We start from the raw sequence: 21,131 nt of genomic DNA, 5'->3' as shown, positions 1-21,131 counted from the left end.
GGATATCAGATAACAGAAGGAAAATTATGTCAGTTATTATTTACTTTAGCCACTACTCAAAATCAAAATTCATGCAGCCTCCAAAACGAAATAAACATTGCAAAAAATTCAGGGAGGAATGGGGAATTTTCTTTTTTTTAAATGACTTCATGCACTAATGGTTCCTTAGAAAGACAAGCATACACGTATATTTGATGTATTACTCATCGGTTTTTTTTCATAATAAATAAACATTTGTCAATGTACTTTAATATAAAGTCAAAGGGCTTGAGAGAATTTTCTGTTATTTATTCAATGACTTCATGCACTAATGGTTCTATAGAAAGACCAGCATATATTTGACGTATATAATATTAATCAGTTTTTCATAATAAAGAAATAACTGTCAACGTACTTAAATAAATCAAAAGGCTTGAGGGAAGCCATAACCTTTAGTCATTTTTGGAACAACATCATGATCACCAGAAAACTTGTAAAAATTTACAAGAACTTTTTAAGGACACATAATACCCCATAATCATTCTTTGCATTCATACCGACTCCAAGCAGACACTATTGCAGCATGGTCTGATTAGCAGGCGAGATATGCAATACAAAATCGCTAGCTCCGCAACCCACAATGTGGGTCCAAAAAGCACTATTCGCTGGGTTGAGAAAGTTCCCATAACTTGCTTTTCACACTGTGAGGATACCTGCAACCTCGAAATGTTCTTGCAATATTGACAAGTACATGCTATTCATTTATTCTTTTTTAATACAAGTATTTTACTTTCACATTGGAAAAGGTACTTAATATTTTCTGACTTGGGTTGATCAGGGTAAATTTCTTGATTAGAGGATACCTGGCATATTCTCTAACTTCAAGTTGGTCTGAATATGGCTTTTTTCAACTTGATCTCCAGGAAATCTTGACTTACTTGAAAGGCACTGTTGATGTGCACCGTGATGGTATATGTCCTTGAGTGAATCATGATGGCAGCCAGACTATACAGTCCCAACTAAAAGTCTTACGCTTCCACAAAGTCAGCAGCTGCTTTGTCTCTGAGCTCATAGACGATACAGGCACTTGTCACAGATTGATCTCCCCACATCAGAGCAGGATGCTTGGTGGTGAAGAGTAAGGGTGGAAGGGGGGCTAGGGTGTGGTCGGTCTGGCCATGAGATGCCAAAGCAACATGTCACATTGGGTGAACTGGTGCAGTGACTTGAACTGTTCAATCCTGCAGATGTGGAGAGAAAGAAATTAACACTTATTCTTATTATCACACAGGAAACCAATTGAAAGAATTTTGCTTGTTATTTGCTCATTCTCACTTAAGCTGATTTTCTGCACTTCTCCTTACTTCCCTCGTATTGTAAAGCCGGACAGAATAATAAGTTTCAATCACACGAAGAGACATAGCCACATTGAGTAGATGGGAAGGACATTTGCTGAAGTAATTTCACAGTCCATAGGATGATCACCAAGCGGCAATTGCATGGTGCTTGCTTTCATAGGATTAGGGTGTGCAGAAAACCATTAAGAGGTCAGACAATGACCATTCACTCAAAAGCCAAAGAAAACAGAAAATAAATACACAAGGAAAACAAAATCAAACTTTTAAAAAATAAAGTATAATGAAAACACTGAAAATTTCAATTCAAATTACCCGATGAGCCCCAAAGCAATCAAAGTATGGTGTGTTTTCATTATACTATATACATGTATATTAGTGTTTGTTTTCCTTGGGTGTCTATTTTCTGTTTGCTTTGGCTTTTGAGAGAATGGTCATTGTCTGGCTTCTTAGATCTCTTAATGGTTTTCTGCACACCCTACTCCTATGAAAGCATGCGATTGCCACTTGGTGATCATCCTATGAACTATGGCTATAAAGGTCTAAAGGAAAACGTGTTTTATACTAAAATCTACACTATATGACATCATGCATCATTGTCTGCCCAAGGCAGTTTAATGGATTTTTTTTCATGAAAAGAAATATTAAAAGATATCTAAATACATAACACTCAAAGCACAAATCGACACAACTCTACATAACTATGCAAGCATTGGACTGTACATGTAGATGCCTTAATTATGCAGCACTGAAATTTAGAAATCAAGCCAAAATTTTCTTTTAGATAGGATACCAACTGCTGACGTATCTTGCTATCAAAGACTACATGTCCATCAAACAAAGAGGCAATCTCAATATACGACACACAATCGGGAACAGCATGTTTCTTCCCATCTAGAATACGTCAATACAGAGAATTTTTAATCAAAATCTGAAGATTTAATCACGTTTGTTATCCCTTGGGAGTGAGGTCTAAAACCATGATTCTTGTCATGCTAGATCTCAATCTGTCCATGAACTATTCTTCCACACGCTGTACACTGTAGATCGAAAATCAAATTTTGCCGTTCTCTACAATCCAAAGTGTATGGCTTCGACACATCGTGACTGAAAATCCTGTGTATGGACGCAGACTGGATACATGTTTGCTGTATATGTTGCTAATTATAACTTTGTTCCAAACACATGTGACATCGTCATACTGTGTAAGCATCACAAATAAACTACACATGCATACTTCTCATATGAGTTTATGTCCATTATGCCACTATATACATGTACATTGTAATGTTAATTACAGGCCTAATCTGCTCAATTAATTAAATCAAAGAAATGTGTTCATGAATAAAATGCCCCAAAATTTTAAAGAAAGGATTCATCTTAAGGGACTACATCGTATTTATATATATATATATACATAGTATATATATATATACATGACTATATACATGTATATATATATATATATACATATATATACAGTACTGGAAATATTTATTGTGTACTTTGATTTGAACTGAACAAGGTTTACTCCCATTGTCTGAACGAAATACTAAAGACCAACATCTTCCATTATTGCTGTGGCAAAATAGATATAAAAGCACCTCAACACCTTTCAAGGTATGTACTCTGATATATCATGATATGCTATAATAGAATAATTTATGTACACATGCAGTGTACATGTATATATGAGCAGTGGACAAAAAACTCTTTATTCCATTGATTGTAGAATGTAGACTACAAAAGATTTGATGCAGAAAAGACAATTTTAGAATGTAAAAAACATGTCTGTTGATTACAAAGATTTCACAACAATAATACATGATGCACGCTTTATAATCATCATTAAATTCTTTATAAGATGCGGATTTCCACACTTTACTTCAGAATATTTTAGCACTGAGAGGTGGGATTGGTACAACTCAATTTTTCTGAGCCAGCTATCTTAACATATATCTAAATTCACTACTCAGTATCTAAACATGAGAAAAATGTTCTCTTTCTTTCACAATCTGGAAAATTTACCTGTGGCAGCGGTGGGATTAGTACCCATGTCATTGAACTGCACATGAGAGAAGTAAAGGCACTTTCCGCACGGCTTACTTTACATACATGAATTACTTCCAAAGCTGACATTTGTGAGGTTTCCCCCTTCATGTTGACTGCATACCATATCAATCAACGTCTTTTTGATTTCACTATATGTTTCTCAAGTCACTGAGGCAAAAAAAAATACAAGTAGGCCAATGAATACATTACAGTACGCAGATTTTACATAAAATTGGTGTTTCCATGTATGCAGTCAGCATACAGACAGTTTCATAGTACCGAAACAGCCTTAGTCAAAATAAAAAATGATCTTCTATTGGCAATGGACAATCAAAAGGTAACACTTTTGGTATTGTTGGATCTGAGTGCTGCTTTCGACACTATTGATCATAGGATATTGTTGAACATACTACATACATCTTTTGGTTTGAGCGACTGTGTCCTCACATGGATTGAATCTTACCTTTCTAACAGACAACAAAAAATAATAGTAGATGATGTTATATCTCAGAATTTTGATGTTCCATACGGAGTGCCTCAAGGGTCACGCCTCGGCCCCCTTCTTTTTACTCTTTATACAAGTAACTTGATTACTATCATTCAAAGGCACTTCCCTAATGTCTCTTGTCATTGCTATGCTGACGATACACAGTTATACATTTCTTTCAGCCCTGATAAGGAAAACCATAATGACAATATTTCAAACTTGGAATCATGTATAAGTTATATTCGTTTTTGGATGTCCCAACATAAGCTAATGCTTAATGATGGAAAAACAGAGTTTCTCATAGTCGGGACAGGCAGGCAAGTAGCAAAACTGAGTGTTAGCAACATAACAGTTGGAGACTCAGAAGTTAAACCATCAAACGTAGTGAAAAATCTGGGTGTATGGCTTGATTCTCGCTTAAACATGGAGAAACACATATCCAACATTAGTAGATCATCTTTTTATATGTTATACAACTTACGCCATATTCGTAGATACTTGGACCAGAAAAGCGCAGAAACCCTTATCCATGCATTTATTAGCAGTAGGCTTGATTATTGTAATGGATTATTGTTTGGTTTACCAGACTCGCAAATCAACAAGCTGCAGCATGTTCAGAATGCATGTGCAAGACTTGTATTTGGTTCCTCAAAGTTTTCCCATATTACACCTGTTCTGATTCAATTACATTGGTTGCTAATAAGGCAGAGAATTGCATTTAAGATACTTTTGCTTGTTTACAAAGCACTGAATGGTCAAGCTCCGAATTACTTGTCTGAATTAATATCATTTAGGTCACATTCATATGCACATAACTTACGAAGTACACAGGATAAGCTGCTTCTAAAGCTACCTCACTTGAGAACAAAAGTAACTCTTGGGGATCGTGCTTTCAGTTGTGCTGCTCCAAAGCTTTGGAACAAATTACCCCTGGAAATACGAAAAGCACCAACTGTTACCATCTTCAAACATTTATTGAAGACCCATCTTTTTTCAGAAGTTTTTGGTTAATTGTATTATATGCATAATAGTTTAATTTGTTTGAGCAGTAGCATTGTTGGGAGCTCTGTCACACTACAGCGCAGTAGAGTATATTTATATAGTGACTGCGCTATATAAATGGTCTAATTATTATTATTATTATTAAAATTGGCTGTTCTTTCCCTTTATTGTTCCAATGAGAAAAAATATAATGAAAATGTACCTGTAGGGGTACTTAAGAAGAAAATCAAAGGACAGTTATAGCTTTGTCTTTGGTTAAGACATGTTACTCATCTTGCCATTTTATGTAAATATTTTCATTGTATTTTTTCATATGATGCTCAGCCATTTTATATCATTGTTTTGACTCTTCACACTAAATTATAAATCTATTTATTCTAGTGTTATATTTGTCTTGATGTATACTATGGCGTATGTTGATGAGTTTCTGAAATTAAGTCTAGAATTGAAATGAAATATTATCTATGGAATATATATATCCCTCCTGTAGACAGATGGCGGTAGTACTTTCAGTAACAAAGGATCTAAGGGAGTGTTTATGAAATGTTCAAGTAAGGAATTTACAACTTAACAAAATTTTGTGAGTCAGTTGACATTTTTTGACAATTCAGTCATGATGCCATCCATTACTAATCATCTTTGTTGATCTTTGTTCTCCTCATAAGACTGCCTTTTTAAATACATGTAGTCCAGTATGCATGGAGCTTATCAAGCCATATTCCCTTTTAAACCTCGAATTTTAAAATAATGTATTCATACAGTATCAATGGATTGAATTTTCACTTTAAATGCAGAAAAAGCATTCAAACACGTGGAGCGCCTCTGGCAGTCTCACCTGCATTACGCGATTCAATATAGCAGCAGCAGTGCAGACTTTGAAAACTAAGTACTATAAAATAATTATTCACAAAAACAACATTCATATAATGATACAATACTACATGTACATTCATTGACCCTAAATGACATTTGACCTTGACCGTGTGACCTAAGACTTGTCAGTGATACTTGATTACCCCTATGTCCACAATTCATAAACTATATCCATAATCTTTGAAAGTTATGACAGCAATTTAATAATTACCTACAACATAGCCAAAGTTCATGCATTGACATTAAAGGACCTTTGACTTTGGTCATGTGACCTGTAACTGGCACAAGCTGTGAACAGTGATACTTGATTACCTTTTTGGCCAAGTTTCATGAACTAGGTAGGTCCATATACTTTCAAAGTTATATTGACATTTCAAAAACTTTTTTGTAGGTTAAGATTTTGATGTTGATTCCCCAAACATTATCTACATGTAAGTTTGTTGACCCTAGATGACCTTTGACCTTGGTCATGTGACCTGAAACTCAGGTAGTATGTTCAATAATATGTGATTATTCTTACAGGTATGTCCAAGTTTCATGAACTAGGTCCATACATGCATACTTCCTTAGTTAATGCTGTCATTTAAAAAACCTAAACTTCAGTTAAGATTTGATGTTGACGCTGCTGCCGTCAGAAAAGCGGCGCCTAGCTATAGTCTCACTCTGCTTTGCAGGTGAGACAAAAAATAAATAAAAGGAAATGATCTGCATTTCTGTATCCAAGACTAGTCACTGACACAGCATCATAAAAAATAAGACAGAATCTCTGCCTTAATTACCAATTTAGAATTGACCCATTTTACTATTATTCAATAAGGATTTATACTGCCCAAGATTGAAGAGAGCCCCCTAAGCCATGTTTCAGAAGATCTCATAATTGAAAAGAAAGAAAGACACAAGAAAAGATAGAAAAGATAGAACTTTGTACCAATGTTTCTCAAGTTTCTATCCCAGAATTTGTTTAATACTGTACTTGATGTGAATTAATTATTCATCTATTTGGCTCTGACATTTTTCAGAATGCAGTACTATTTTTCTAATAATCTAATAACATAGCCCTGAATTTGGCACGCCTGATTTGCAAGACATGAAGAGCATTGATTTTGTATTCTTCTTCACTTCAGCTGACTTCCTGTTTTCGAAAGGCAGACAATATTTTATAATATAGTGTACGCATTTCAGCAAAGTTACGATTTGTAAATAAGAATACTCTGGACATATGTTCAACACAATATCTAAATTACTTGAATGGATGTCAAAACCAAAGAAATTCCTATTCTGGTTCTTTCAAATTCAACAGAACACAAATGAAATATAATGTTGACGCTATGAAATTATTATTCATTTTCTATGAAAATGTTTATAGGCAGGCCTATAAATGCCACCGTACAAGCCGAATTGTACCCTGTGATAAATATACTGGGCCGTTCGATATAATTCAACAATGAACACCATTAATAGTCTCTTTCACAGAGGTGAGAAAGAAATAAAGACTCCCAGCTGCAAAAATAATACTGGCAGAAATAAGAGTTGGTTCTATTGTCAGGACAAATTATATGGACCGAGGTGAAATGGACGGCATTGTCTGATTGCACATATTCTATAATATAACATCATGTAATATCAGTCTAGACATGAATTCATAAAATACTTTATTTGCAGAGTTAAATTACAAACAAGCAGAAGTTTGCTAGTACATGTTGCATAATTAACTGTTTCAAAAGCTTAATTTGTCTACAGGTACTGCACATGAATACACTAAGCACTGAAAAATGTCATCAGAAACAATATTCCTGAAACATTGCGAGGTTATTGCAAGAGATAGTGTTCCAAAAGTATAAAATCATGTTAATTGATTTTACATTGGTATAATAACGAAAAATAGGTACATGTCCGATGCCCGTTACAAACCAGAGCATAATAATCTTTAACATGTGCACTCAAAATACAAAAGTGACTTGTCTTGTTGTGTAATGTTCCCAAAGTTATGAAAATCTGTCCCATATTTTAAATCCAGCACATGGACACCATTTCAGCATACCATAATGACCTACATGTAGAACCTTTTGACCTCTGACCTACATGTACACTACAGATTTCAGAATCCACCTGAATTTGCTCATCCAGAAACAAATTCAGGGACATCAGAGAAGTGAAACTCTTTTACCTATTGAACTGAAAAAAGCAAGATGAATCTGAACTTTAAACTTAGTTTGAATTTTATGTTTCAAGCGAATTATATAATTATCACAAATACTGGCATTATGTACCTGATGAGCTTACTGTGGTGCAGTTGTGGGCATACAAGCTTAGGTTTAAACTGAATTTGAACCTCTTAAGATGGACAGCAGATTCAATGTGGTAATTGTATGCTCAGAGAAGTGCTCTTCAAGTGAAAGCTGCAGACGATGCTGATCAAATGAACCCACTTCAACTAATAAGACTATATGGGACTACATGATTCTACTTACTCCACAAGTCAATCTAAAGGTTGCTGATCTGTTAGATCTGTGAAATGGAGCAACGCAAATGGCATAACAGTATGGAGAAGAAAAAACAAATCTTGAGTTTTTCAACAAAAAAGTTTGCAATAAAAGTATGAACGAAGATGAATAAAAGTTAAGTTGGTATTAAATTTTCTCATTTTCTTCTTCCAAAGAGCCCTATACCCTTTCTCTTTCCACGGATTAAAACAGATTCATCACGAAAGTCTGACATATCTACATGTATTATAAAAATCATGTTTGTAAACAAGCAGACAGACATCCAAAAGGTCCTCCACGAGAGACTTCCAATGGATGAACAATTTTAGTTTGAACTGGGGATTTCCAATATAAAATCTCTCAAAAGAAAACTTCTTACCAGAAAAATTTGCATTGAGAAAGTTGCAACCTTGCACATAAGAAGTCAAGAGGTATTTCTGTATAAATCACAAACATTCTGCTTGTGACAATTCTAGTGCAAATACATGAACATTTATTCCAAATCATGATGTCACAATATCGATAGGTGTAATACACGAGAGGACCAGAATCTAGATAATAAAATTCTTTCAATTTACAATTGTAAAATACATATGCCTTTCAATGGGGCACCTTTCTCGCAGAAATAATCAGAGTACCATCAAACTTCCCTGAAGAAAACACCAGAGGCCTTCTTCATTATTTTCCAGGCCTAGGAGCCCTCAAGCTATCATGGACTAATCAAATTTATTTTCAATCGAGGAGGGAGGAAATGTAGGCAATAACAGGCAATTGGTTGATAATGACGTCTTACACCCCATAGCTAAATGAAAATGGTTATGTACGTAGGAAAAGAGATGGAAAGAGATAGGCGGAAGAGAAGGGCGAGGAGAGCCATGCCGCACTAGACAATTAAGAATTTGATGGCATTTGAAAAAAAAATACTGAAATGTAAAGAGATAATAATTATATGCGGCATTTATTTCACAGGTTAAGATGTATAATTGCTGAAATACTTTCTATCAAATTTGTAGGCCTTAACATGTTTGCTTATAGCAGAAAGCAAATGTATGATATCAGGAAATTTATCCAGACACCCTTCTTTGTTCTTCCAAGATACTCTGATTATAGCTGGAATGCTTTTGCTTTAAATACAAAAAGAAATAAATGAAGATCAAAATATTCCATGTAGAATGAATGGCAATTCCAATGAAATTGTTTCTCAATTCTATCGAAGAAATATGATAATCACAAATGCAAATTCTCTATGAGACAATAACTGTGAAAATGAGAGAAATCTTAATCATCACCTTGAGTCTCTTGAAATTAACAATCCTAGGTAATGTTACATCAGTATACCGCCATTTTGCGTTCACAGGGAACACGGCAAAAAATTAAGAACACCCAGGGGTGACGAAATTTATGGATTGTAAAATTTTCCCATTTACTGGCTGTGAATTTCTGCCACCCACCATAAAACCTTTGATCACGGTGATGATCCATGGACCATAGACTGCCTTGTAGCATGGTGCATGAGAGCTGATTTGCTGTATAATGAGATTATGAAAGTTTGATGCAGATCATCCAAGTCCCTCAGTCATCCCCTGATATGAGCGTCTGCTTTTATGTGGAGCAGATTATCATTTGGGGGAATTGTGGTCGACTGGTCGCGACTCGTCTTTCAATCTGAAGGACGCGGGTTCGATACCAGCCATGGCGTATTTTCCTTCATTCAGCAAGAAATTTACCCACATTGTGCTGCACTCAACCCAGGTGAGGTGAATGGGTACCCGGTAGAAAGAAATTCCTGGAATGATTGAGCACCAATATGGACAGCACAGCTAAAGCTGGGGTAATGATAGCAGTGCTTTGAATCCTTTATGAATCAAACTATCATACTTGCTGACCCTGACTTTGTGAAAAGCATTGAAAAATCTTTTATCCTTGGGGGGAGGAGGGTTGGGGGAGTAAAATTGGTGTACTGCAAGAAATCCTTAGCCTCGGGTAACTGTCAGGCCCTGGAAAGTGCAGAAAATAACTCTGCCAGAAGGTGATTTCTAGTGGCATTTATACTTTAAATAAAGTCTTTTATTATCAAATCTTGTTCTACTCTGGGTGATTTGGATCTGAATGGTGGCAAAGTTGACCTGAAAACAGGCGATAATGCACCTTCAACCTTTACCCTATTCTCCTCAATCCTGTTCTGAGTGTCACTATTCATTAGAGTTCTTCCCCTCATCCTCTTCCTCCGCATTCCTCATCCCCAGTTTCCTTCACCCTTTAAACAGAGAATGCCTATCATCTGATGTACATTTATAACTTTCAATAATCAATTTCCCCTAAAATCACTATCTTCAAACCTAACTGAATAAAATGCTAATGGATCCCATCAATACCATTGTACAATGGGCCTATTGATACAACATATCCATTTCTAACTTCTCTTTGAAAAAAAGTAACCTTGACTTTTCTTTTATATCATTGCAATGTATTTCCCCCATAATGTTTGGTTTCCTAATCAGTTTCATAGTTTTATCATTTATCTTTAGCTTTTGGTAAACCTGAAAATGCACAATTTCCAGTGTTATCCCTTACATACATGATGCTGATATGAAATTTAAGTTTAAATTTGAAATTTTCACAGAGAACGTGAAAAGATTTAACAGCTACACGTACTGGACACATTTGTAAGATATGATACTTGATTATAATTCAGAATCTTTTACAAAAGCTTTTAATAGACAGGCTTTAAAATGTTGATCTTATCTAACAATGGGATGTGGAACTAAGCACTGGATTAATTTTGTATCAATCATGGATGCTCGAGTAGCCAAATATGATGAATTTCAGCCAGCGCAAGGCTAACGTCACTTGATTGGATTAACCCGAGCAATTTTTTCGCCTTGCACATTTTCTGTTTTTGGTGTATTTGATATTAAAAAAGAAAAACAAATGTAAATGGCAATGTAGTCTGCACGCACAGACCCTTGGTTTTCGTAATTTTGTACAGTGCATATTGCATGATACAGAGTCTGAAGCAGCAAGACTAGATTCAATATGTACTGTGGCTGGCTCTACACAGAGAGGGACTTTGGAGACTACAGTGTAGTCTGCACTCTAGACATGGTTTTATTTAAAGTGTCAAATATGAGTCTGTGCTTGAAGACTAATGGCAATGCCTCTTCTCTCTGGTTATAACCCAATGTAGCCTTATTCAGCCTCCTGCCCCTTCCCCAAAAAAGTAATAATTGATTAAATAGCACTTCAAAAATAATGTCAAAAAATTAAGAAATAGATAAAAGAATTAAAAAAATAAACATCAATTATAGCAGTGGCATTAAAGTTCATCTCCCCCCAACTTTGTTGAGCTTTGACATCACATACTTTCCTTACTATATAGTACATGTACATGCCGCCTTTTAATGGCATCTACTTCATCGATTAATGGCAGAAAACACTATTCCTCCTTGCAGCTTGAATCATAAACGTTGACATTTTGTCCAAAGAGTAAAGTGTGATATTCAAACACGATATGAATCCTTCAACAGCCCTTGGGCATTGGCTTTGAGGTGTTGCCTTTGAATTTACCTCTCAACGACTCTGTTCACATTCAGATGAAGTACATGTATAATGTATGTCAAAGGAACCGCAATGCACTCAAGAATCAAATGAATTAAAATGATGTACAGGTAGCATCAAAAGAGAAAGAAATTCTAGAGAGATTTTGATATTATGTAGACATATCTCGTGACCCAAGGCTTTTGTAATGTACATGTACTGTATGGAAGTCTGAAATCGATTTTTTTTAATCTCAGAAATGAAGGTCACTTGTTTTATCTTTTCATGTCACACTGTACAAAAATATGTAGAAAGCAACATTTGAGCCTGCAAATTAAACTACCAATTAGAAAGAGGTATGAGCTAATAGGAGATCTGGTAGACATTCTGAAATTTCTAAATTTTCCTAATACAAAAGCATTATAAAATTTGAGAATTACCGGTATTGAAAAACCATGAAAACGGAAAAGGGAATTTCAGTATAATTCCTAAATCTATACTCTTTTATGAGTAACATGAATATAGACATCATGAAAATAAAGTACCCGTACCCCAACTGTCATTTTAACCATAGTTTCTTTATTATTTCTTTTTGCAGAGGGCAGGGCCGAAGCCTTTGGGGTATATTATTTGGACATCGTGCAGTTATCAATTCATGGGACCGAGTGATAAATGTCTATGATTAATGGACAAATTTCTCTTCCACCGAGAGCTCCTGTACAAATATCAAGTACATGTACATCTCTGACAGAAATTTTTCATTTGCCAATCCATAATTTTCTGTCATTGCAGTGGATGCTCAATTCTATTCAGACATGTAGATCTCTCTGCTAGGGAAAGCTATTTCTAGAGTGTCATCATTAGGATTGTAGAACTGAAAAACATACCGATAAATTCAAAAGTGATCCAAAAATATTTTATTATTATTACTGTTATCAATGGCAATCTTTTACAAGCCTTCCTTGAGTTCTGAAAGGAAAAATACCCCCTTTCATCTTTGGAATTCATTTCATCCTCGAATATTACATATTTTTCTGTAATTTGTGACTATAAATAAAACTTAATCCTACTTTAAAGGAAACGAAAAACCAAGGATGAGGAAAGGAAATGAAAGGAAAAGTTTTATCAAATTTGCAAACTTGTGCATAATCTGAAAGTGGAATTAATGGATTCTGTGCACACTTCTGGTGAAAATTGTGAAAATTTTTCATTAAAAAATATTGGTTTTTAATTTTCAAAAATTTCTGCAAGGCAACTGCCCCCCTGCTGCATACGGCCATAAGTGCAACATTCAGGAAGGTCCCCCAAAAGCCTCAACTGAATTGCTGTGACAACAAGCACCATGCACAAGGGGTAATTAGCCCAATTGCAATTTAAGTGGGCTCAGGATACAGCTAAATATAGTTTCTAGTTAGCATCGCCGTCTTTGAGTCTCCTCTTATAAAAATATTCACCATATTCCATCTCTTTAAGAAGCAGGCAGCTGCACCATTAAGGAGCATTGCATTTTTACTTGTACCTTTTCTCATATTTTTCTCTGAGAAAAGAAAGAGGAAAATACTTTTTATTTCAAGGCTGGAGTCTACAAACAAATGGTAAAGACCCAAATTCTAGGAATGAATGTAAAGCAAACCTGTGAATATACTTGAAAACATTGAATAGTTATCTACATGAAGGTGGTGAAAAACACAAGTTAGGAAAATGCATGTAAATCAATGGGTTGTAGCCACATTAGCTTATTTATGTTAAGTAGGCCTTCTCTTTTTAGCAAGAAAAAAATATATATTCTGAAATCATAGTTCTTTCATTTTGTATACAATCAAAACAGATTTGGGTCATTACCCGCCATGTACCAGTAAGGTATGCCTGCAGGCAGATGTTCAAGAAGTGGATATCAAATTGAGTTTGTTGCCAAGGCAACACACCTAATTTGAACCAAATATTGAAGGTCTTTTCAGGTTCCATCCTGTGAAATATAAATTCCCATACATTCCACCTTTCACTTCTAATCATTATGCTGGTGCCCTAAATATTACCACATTTCATCCAAATTTAGAAACAGTCCATACAAAAAATATAATAACATGCACAAGCAGTTTGGATTACCAGGCAAACCCATATTATGTGAACTACATGTAGAAGTCTGATCTACTCCACACTTGATCTAAAAATCTTCCTAGTCTTGTGCTCATTTAGTCTGACAGCCAGTTGGTCTAATTTCTATTTCATGATTTTGCACTAGAGTTAGACAACAGATGTAGTGCTGGTTAATATTTCAATATCATCAAAATTATGTGATATTGAAAAAATACTGAATATTGAATTAATGATTTTTGTTTATATTGATATATAGCTACAACGGGACATGCTCAAAATATTGTCAATTCTGAAATGTTCACCACTACTTATTGACCACAAATGCTGCTCTGTACTGCTTATTAACAAACTCAGAAAGTTTCGTCATCATCAGTTTAAATTTTGGTACCAGGATACCCAAATGCCTATTTTTCATGGACAAGCTTGTATGAAGGTCTTATTTTCATCTCCCCCTTCCCTGTTCTCACAGAAATACTATTCATATGAATTTTCACACTATTATCAGCGATATTTTTGCAGGGTACAGTCAACTAACATTGAAATCAAATATCGACCAACACTATGTTAGATGAGCACATGTAGCAATATACCCCATACACTAATAGTTATACACCAACAGTAGTACAATCACAAGACAAAAAATGAAAATAGTGCTTCGGAAGCAATGAAACGTCATCATGATCAGTGAGATATATGTACGCCCCCACAAAAGTGTTCATGGTGAGAGTACTCAATCATGACCACTTTAACATCATTCCTGCTGCTCTCTCCACTTCTTTTCCCAGAAAGAAGACAGTATGCACCCTACTGTTTTAAATGCAATAAGAGCCATCTCTTCAAATACATTTAAAGCATTCTGACCATTTTTTTTTTACTGTGTGATATTTTGGGTTTGTCTGGTTTAGTGGTAAGAGCAGAGGACTCATGATCCTGAAGGTTTTTACTTTAAATCCCCGCTCACCCATTATCTCCACTTTAACCCCCCCCCCCCAAAAAAAAGGCAATGAAGGTCATTCCTGTTGTCTACATGGTCAGCAACTATTACTAATTAAGATGTAAAATGTTTCCTATGTAAAAATCAGTTGTACCAGCTTGGCATTAATCAGCAAAAAAAAAAAACTGTGCTGCTGAGTTCCTACAGGAGTTCAACAGAAACAAGTTTCCCAAAGAGTAAAAAATCAATCAAAATTTGAAAAAAAATGTTATTTCAACCATTGAACTACTTTCTCAAATATCTCCTAGTATACTATGACCTCACAAATTTTTAAAACATTCTCACTCCAATACTTCATTATAACAGTAAAACAAAATCAATCATGCTTCTAGCCCTCCGAAATAGCCTCCAAACAAATACATCAATCATCTAAATATTTGTATGTCTCCCTAAAATCCTCATGGAAAGTTCATGAAAATAGAGACAGAATGCAGTGTTACAAAATGGTCACCCAATACACTCAAAGAAAAGTCAATATAGCCATGTCTGTGTCTGTTGCAGGAACAACAGCAACTGAAGAGGTGACTTATAATTTCAGGTGAATTTGATTTGAAGGAAATGAAATCTAATACTTTAGTGATTTCATCAATAAATGATCAATGTTTCATTGTCACATCAGGGGATGTTTTGTCATTTTGTCTACTCTTTAAATCATTATTTTGAAAGGCCATACAATCAGAAAATGAAGCAGACAGCATGCTTGGAGTCCTTTATGCGAGAACATGGCATATAAAGACTATTTCAGGTTAGATTTTTTTTTATTTTGTTGCAATTAATTATTCAATTACAACAGAATGTCATCTGACGCACTTGTGGGTCATTGTTGTTGCTTTAAACACTCCAAGATAATTTGGCTTTTCCTCTCATTTCTGACTAAATTTTAGACAATTGCATGCATTTGCTTCAAGTCATGTTGAAACCTGCTATAATTGCCCAGATGCTCAACACAAACTTCAGTCACCAAATACGGGCAAATATTCTTATTAGCCGAAAAATCATCTTTCTAACATTCATTTGCATTTGTTGCATGATACTGATGATGATGATAACAACAACAGTGGCAGCAACAAAAAAGTTATAATAATAAAGAACAAAAACAATAATAATACTATTTAATAATTATCGTAATAATAATAATGATGATAACAATAATAATAATGATGATAATAATAACAATAATAATAATTACAATAATAATATAACATCAATGATCATTTCAACAGAATTGAAATCTAAGGTAGATGTAAACTAACTGATCAAGAAGCAATTTTAGTCTTGGGTGACAAATCATTAACCGCACCCCTCCATTTTCTCTCACATATTTCAATAAGATCTACTATGTTTTTATATCATTGAGTGAGATAAAGTGCTTCATACAGTAGAATGGATTTTAAAAATATTCTCACTTGTAATGTCATCTTATGTCATCAGTAACTTTTACGTCATGAGCAACTATCTGACACTCCAGATTTATTATAAGAGATCATTTCTGTATACAGAATATTATTTCACAGAATATCTCCCACATCAGGAATGTTTTTGTAATCACTTAGAAGATTTTTCAAAATATTTTGCTGACCATCAAAGGCTTATACGCCTGACTGCATTGAAATCTACAGTAGATGGTGAAGTAGTGAGAAAACATGTTATGTTAAAAAATACCTTGACCTTTAGAAGCTTGCGTAGCTTTTGATTCTTTCAAAATACATGCAGCTTACATGCACGATGTGCACAGCACAGGGGACATAACACCAGTGTATCAAGTCTATAATCTACAGGCCAGAGGGTTGTTTGTCATACATGTATGATCAACTAGTTGCATATTCTTTTCCTTTAAAGATTAATGCACAATGGCAGTTCCCATCTGCAGAGTGATATTTCCCCTTTCAGCTATAAACCAGGCCTCTTAATTTTTCTTCTCCCTTTTCTTCAAATCTACATCCTCCTAGCTGTCATTTTCCTCTCCCTCTTTCTTTTTTCCCTTCCTCTTCTTGTCCTTCTTCTTCTTCATCATTCTTTTCCTTTTCATCATCATCATCACATCACCTCCATCATCGTCATTATCATCACCACCACCATCATCATCATCATCACATCACCTCCACCATCGTCACCACCACCACCACCATCATCATCATCATCATCATCATTATCATCATCATCATCATCATCAAAATATCATGATCATCATCACCACCACAATCATCATCTCATTCTTGTTGTGTTTTCATCTTCTTCTCCTCCTTCTTTTTCTTTGTCTTCTTCTTCTAGTCCTTCATCCTTTGCTTCTCCTTTTTTTTCGAAATCATCATCATCATCTTCATCATCATCATCATCATCATCACTATCACCATTATCATCAACATCATCTCATTCTTGTACTTTCCTACTTCTACCTTTTCCTCCTCCCCTTCTTCTTTTTCTCCTCCCCCTTCCTTTTCTTCTTTTTCTTCAAAAGCATCATCATTTTCATCATCACCATCATCTCATATTCATTGTATTCTCATCATCTCCTCCTCTTTCTTCTTCTTGAACTTCTTCCTTTTCTTTTCTTTCCTCCTCTTCTTTTCCCTCTTCTTTTTTCTTCTAGAATTTACAGCTGAAATTTGCAAGACAAGCATTTTGGATTTTTTGTCATATTTATCTAAGGTAGATGGTAAACTAATGGGGGATAATGCAATTATACCTGTACCTTTATACAAATCAAACTTCTGTACCAACTACCAAGTGTAAAAGGTTTGGAGATTTTCAGACAATATTTTATGTTAATCAACAGAACGTGCCTGTAACATAAAACTTTGTGATTTTAATTAATCAATTAAGTAGCTGATACATGTACACAGTTCTTTTAGAATCGATGGTAAACTAGTGGGGGATAATGCAATTATACCAGTACCTTTACAAATCAAACTTCTGTACCAACTACCAAGTGTAAAAGGTTTGGAGATTTTCAGACAATGTTTTATGTTAATCCACAGAACCTGCCTATAACATAAAACTTTGTGATTTTAATTAATCAATTAAGTAGCTGATACATGTACACAGTTCTTTTAGAATCGATGGTAAACTAGTGGGGGATAATGCAATTATACCAGTACCTTTACAAATCAAACTTCTGTACCAACTACCAAGTGTAAAAGGTTTGGAGATTTCCAGACAATATTTTATGTTAATCCACAGAACCTGCCTATAACATAAAACTTTGTGATTTTAATTAATCAATTAAGTAGCTGATACATGTACACAGTTCTTTTAGAATCCATTTTATTTCTTAAAAGTGAAGGCATTTTATAATCGCTAAATAAAGTGATCAATTTCTAAATATGTGCAGGTAGCTGGTGTTTTTAGGATTAGGATCTAGCAGTGTTGTTAGATAAAGAATCCTAAAAGCAAAAAAGATTTCTCTTTCAAACTATTCTTTGTTAATATTCACTTTCCTCCTAATTCTCCTAATCATACCCTATCCCTCCTTCTCTCATTCCTTATCCTTCCTCTTCATCTCTTCCTGTCTCTTCTTCTTTTCCTCCTCTTCACTTCCTCTTTTTATTCTCCCTCTTTCCCTTCCTTCTGCTCTTTCCTCTTCTTCTCCTTCCTATTCTTCTCCTTCTTTTCATCCTACATGTATTAAGTCATTGACATATTTTTTTTTGTCTTCCTCTTTACATGTGACCAAAACTCCTTTGCTTTCCCATCAACTTCCTTAGATCAAATTTCTTGTCAAATTCAGCAACTCCAGCATAGGAATCAATCAGATATCCAATAATAACTACTTACCCTTTGTGCACTGATGTTGCAATCTTGCACATTTGTACAATTAAATTCTACGATTGTAATAATTAGTTTTCTCCCCTACCTTCAAATTGGATAAGCTGATAAGTTAAGGCAATAGTTTTGGGATATTAACATCTACAGTATATAGTAATAAGTATCAATGGTGCAATATGGAAATCTTGAATTAAAGAAAACAACATGGAGACAATTGTCATTATTATTCCCCAAAAATTACATGTAACTCAGCCTGCAAAGAGTTAAAGCCCTAAAATCAGGGTTGGCCTAACTAAGTTGGAAATACTGGTGGTAAAAATAGTATTTTAACATAATTTTTGAGAAAAATGAAGATGCAGGGAGATACCTCAAATTTACTTCTTGAATATTTTCAGCCATTTTCTAGGTATTTTTCGAGCATACTCCCTGTTGACATATTTCAAAAGTAATTCCCAATATTTCCTAACTGGGCAGGATATACATATAAAATTTCCCCGGGAAAGTGCCAATCCAGTCTGAAATGACCACCGATGCCTGCCGTAGCCTGAGTGTCTATCACCTCATTGTTGAATTAATACTCATGTTGAGTGGTACAGTATGTGAGTCACCAGACTGTATGCATTGCTAATCATGAATAAAATGACTCATAATCTCACACCTGCATCCCAACCCATTTCTAATCAAATTTCATTTAACAAAAAAATATGAAGGTCAAATTCAGATCTGTACACATACATTGTATAGAAAATGTATTCACTATGAACATTAAAGGACTACATGTAGTCCACCCCAACAAATAGTTGCTTTGAATAAAAAGAGAAAAATCCTACAGGCACAATGCTGACAATTTCATCAAAATCAGATATAAAATAAGCTTTGACATTTCAAAGTTTTGCTTAAACAAAGAAAACACATCTTGGTCAGTATGCAAATGAGAAGACTAACAATGTCATCCACTCACTATTTATTTTGTATGAATATAAAATAATTTTATTTTCTCCTCATTGTCAAGAGAAACAAAGATTTCATCCTCCCTGAATGTGTGGAATTATTATGGTTAAAATGAGCTGGTCTCTATTGTCAAATCTGTAAAAAAAAACAAAAAACAAAAAAAAAAAATTGTATAATTCAACAAATACAAAATAAAAGAAATGGTGATCGAGGGAAATCATTGATTCTCTCATTTGCTTATCATGATTTGTACATATCACTGTTCTGTGCAAAATAAGCGAAATTTGAAATGTCATGAAACTTTCTTATTTTTCATCCAATTTTGATGAGATTTTAAGCATTATGCTACTTTGATTTTTCTATATTTATTAAATTCAACATTTTTCTGGGATGGACTCGACCTTTAATGACAACACTGTTTAATCTGAGTTTTTGGGACAGTTTACATGTGAAGTGAATATTAAAACAAAAAAAAGCTTACAGTACAAGACAATTTGAATGACAACACTGTTTAATCTGAGTTTTTGGGACAGTTTACATGTGAAGTGAATATTAAAACAAAAAAAAGCTTACAGTACAAGACAATTTGAATGTGTATGCCCTACTTATTTTACATGTTTTTCTGATCAGACTGATCAGACTGTTTAATCTGAGTTTTTGGGACAGTTTACATGTGAAGTGAATATTAAAACAAAAAAAAGCTTACAGTACAAGACAATTTAATGACAACACTGTTTAATCTGAGTTTTTGGGACAGTTTACATGTGAAGTGAATATTAAAACAAAAAAAAGCTTACAGTACAAGACAATTTGAATGTGTATGCCCTACTTATTTTACATGTTTTTCTGATCATACACAATTTGAATGTGTATGCCCTACTTATTTTACATGTTTTTCTGATCAGACGCCGCTTAAAATATAATACAAAATAATTTTTTTTTAATCAGGATATAGTCAGTCTTTGTCTGAAGCTTGCTAACAGCCAATTACTTAATGTGTAGTACATTTACAGTAAGTGCTCAAATTCATGTCCATTTTTAAATTATGATAAGACTAACAATAGAGGATGCTACATTTGTTGCCAAATTCAAAGTTCTAATGGCTGAAAAAGCCAAATTTGAATTCAAGCGGCAGAAAAAACAACTGATGGCCCCTACCACTTTGTATAGTTGGAATGTTAAAATTGAGTATAATTCACAAACTCTTTACAACTTTAGGCTTTATACAGGCCTTAACACAGGTCTCTGAATACATTTCCAATGATTTGATTCATAGCTCAGCATGAATTGCAAAATGTTCAAATTTATCACCCCTTTGGATATATGTATCTCAAAGCATGTGATTGGTGATTTTTTACCGGACTGCTAAGAAAGCATGAATGCTTATAAGCAAGCAACCAGAGGACCGACGGCTTCAGGTCCTCTCCGAAATGGCCTTACCAAAGGGCACTAGCGCACCAAGTGGGAATCAAACCTGGGTCACAAGAATACGAATCCCCCGCTCTACCGACTGAGCTATCGCGCCTCCTACATTTAATGTTAGTCATCAACCGATG

The 21,131-nt window shown here is 34.6% G+C and overlaps 1 protein-coding gene across 2 annotated transcripts in view; it reads right to left on the bottom strand.

Moving 5' to 3' along the window:
• The window catches only part of LOC121421190 (kelch-like protein 17), a 36,367-nt gene that overhangs the window by 10,351 nt on the left and 4,885 nt on the right, over nucleotides 1-21,131 (bottom strand). The window contains exons 1-2 of one of the 2 annotated variants that reach the window (XM_041615861.1): nucleotides 1,315-1,414; nucleotides 918-1,220 (exon numbers count right to left, since the gene is read on the bottom strand). In XM_041615861.1, coding sequence (XP_041471795.1) covers nucleotides 918-971 — 54 coding nt within the window. In that variant the 5' untranslated portion in view covers nucleotides 972-1,220; nucleotides 1,315-1,414. Of the gene's footprint in view, nucleotides 1-917; nucleotides 1,221-1,314; nucleotides 1,415-21,131 lie in introns of those variants that run through there. The other variant, XM_041615855.1, reaches the window with a different exon arrangement.

This window comes from Lytechinus variegatus, chromosome 1 (genome assembly GCF_018143015.1).
Source record: "Lytechinus variegatus isolate NC3 chromosome 1, Lvar_3.0, whole genome shotgun sequence".
Taxonomy (NCBI): Eukaryota; Metazoa; Echinodermata; class Echinoidea; order Temnopleuroida; family Toxopneustidae; genus Lytechinus; species Lytechinus variegatus.
The sequence above is the reverse complement of the archived record's forward strand: the minus strand, read 5'-3'. Positions and strand labels throughout refer to the sequence as shown.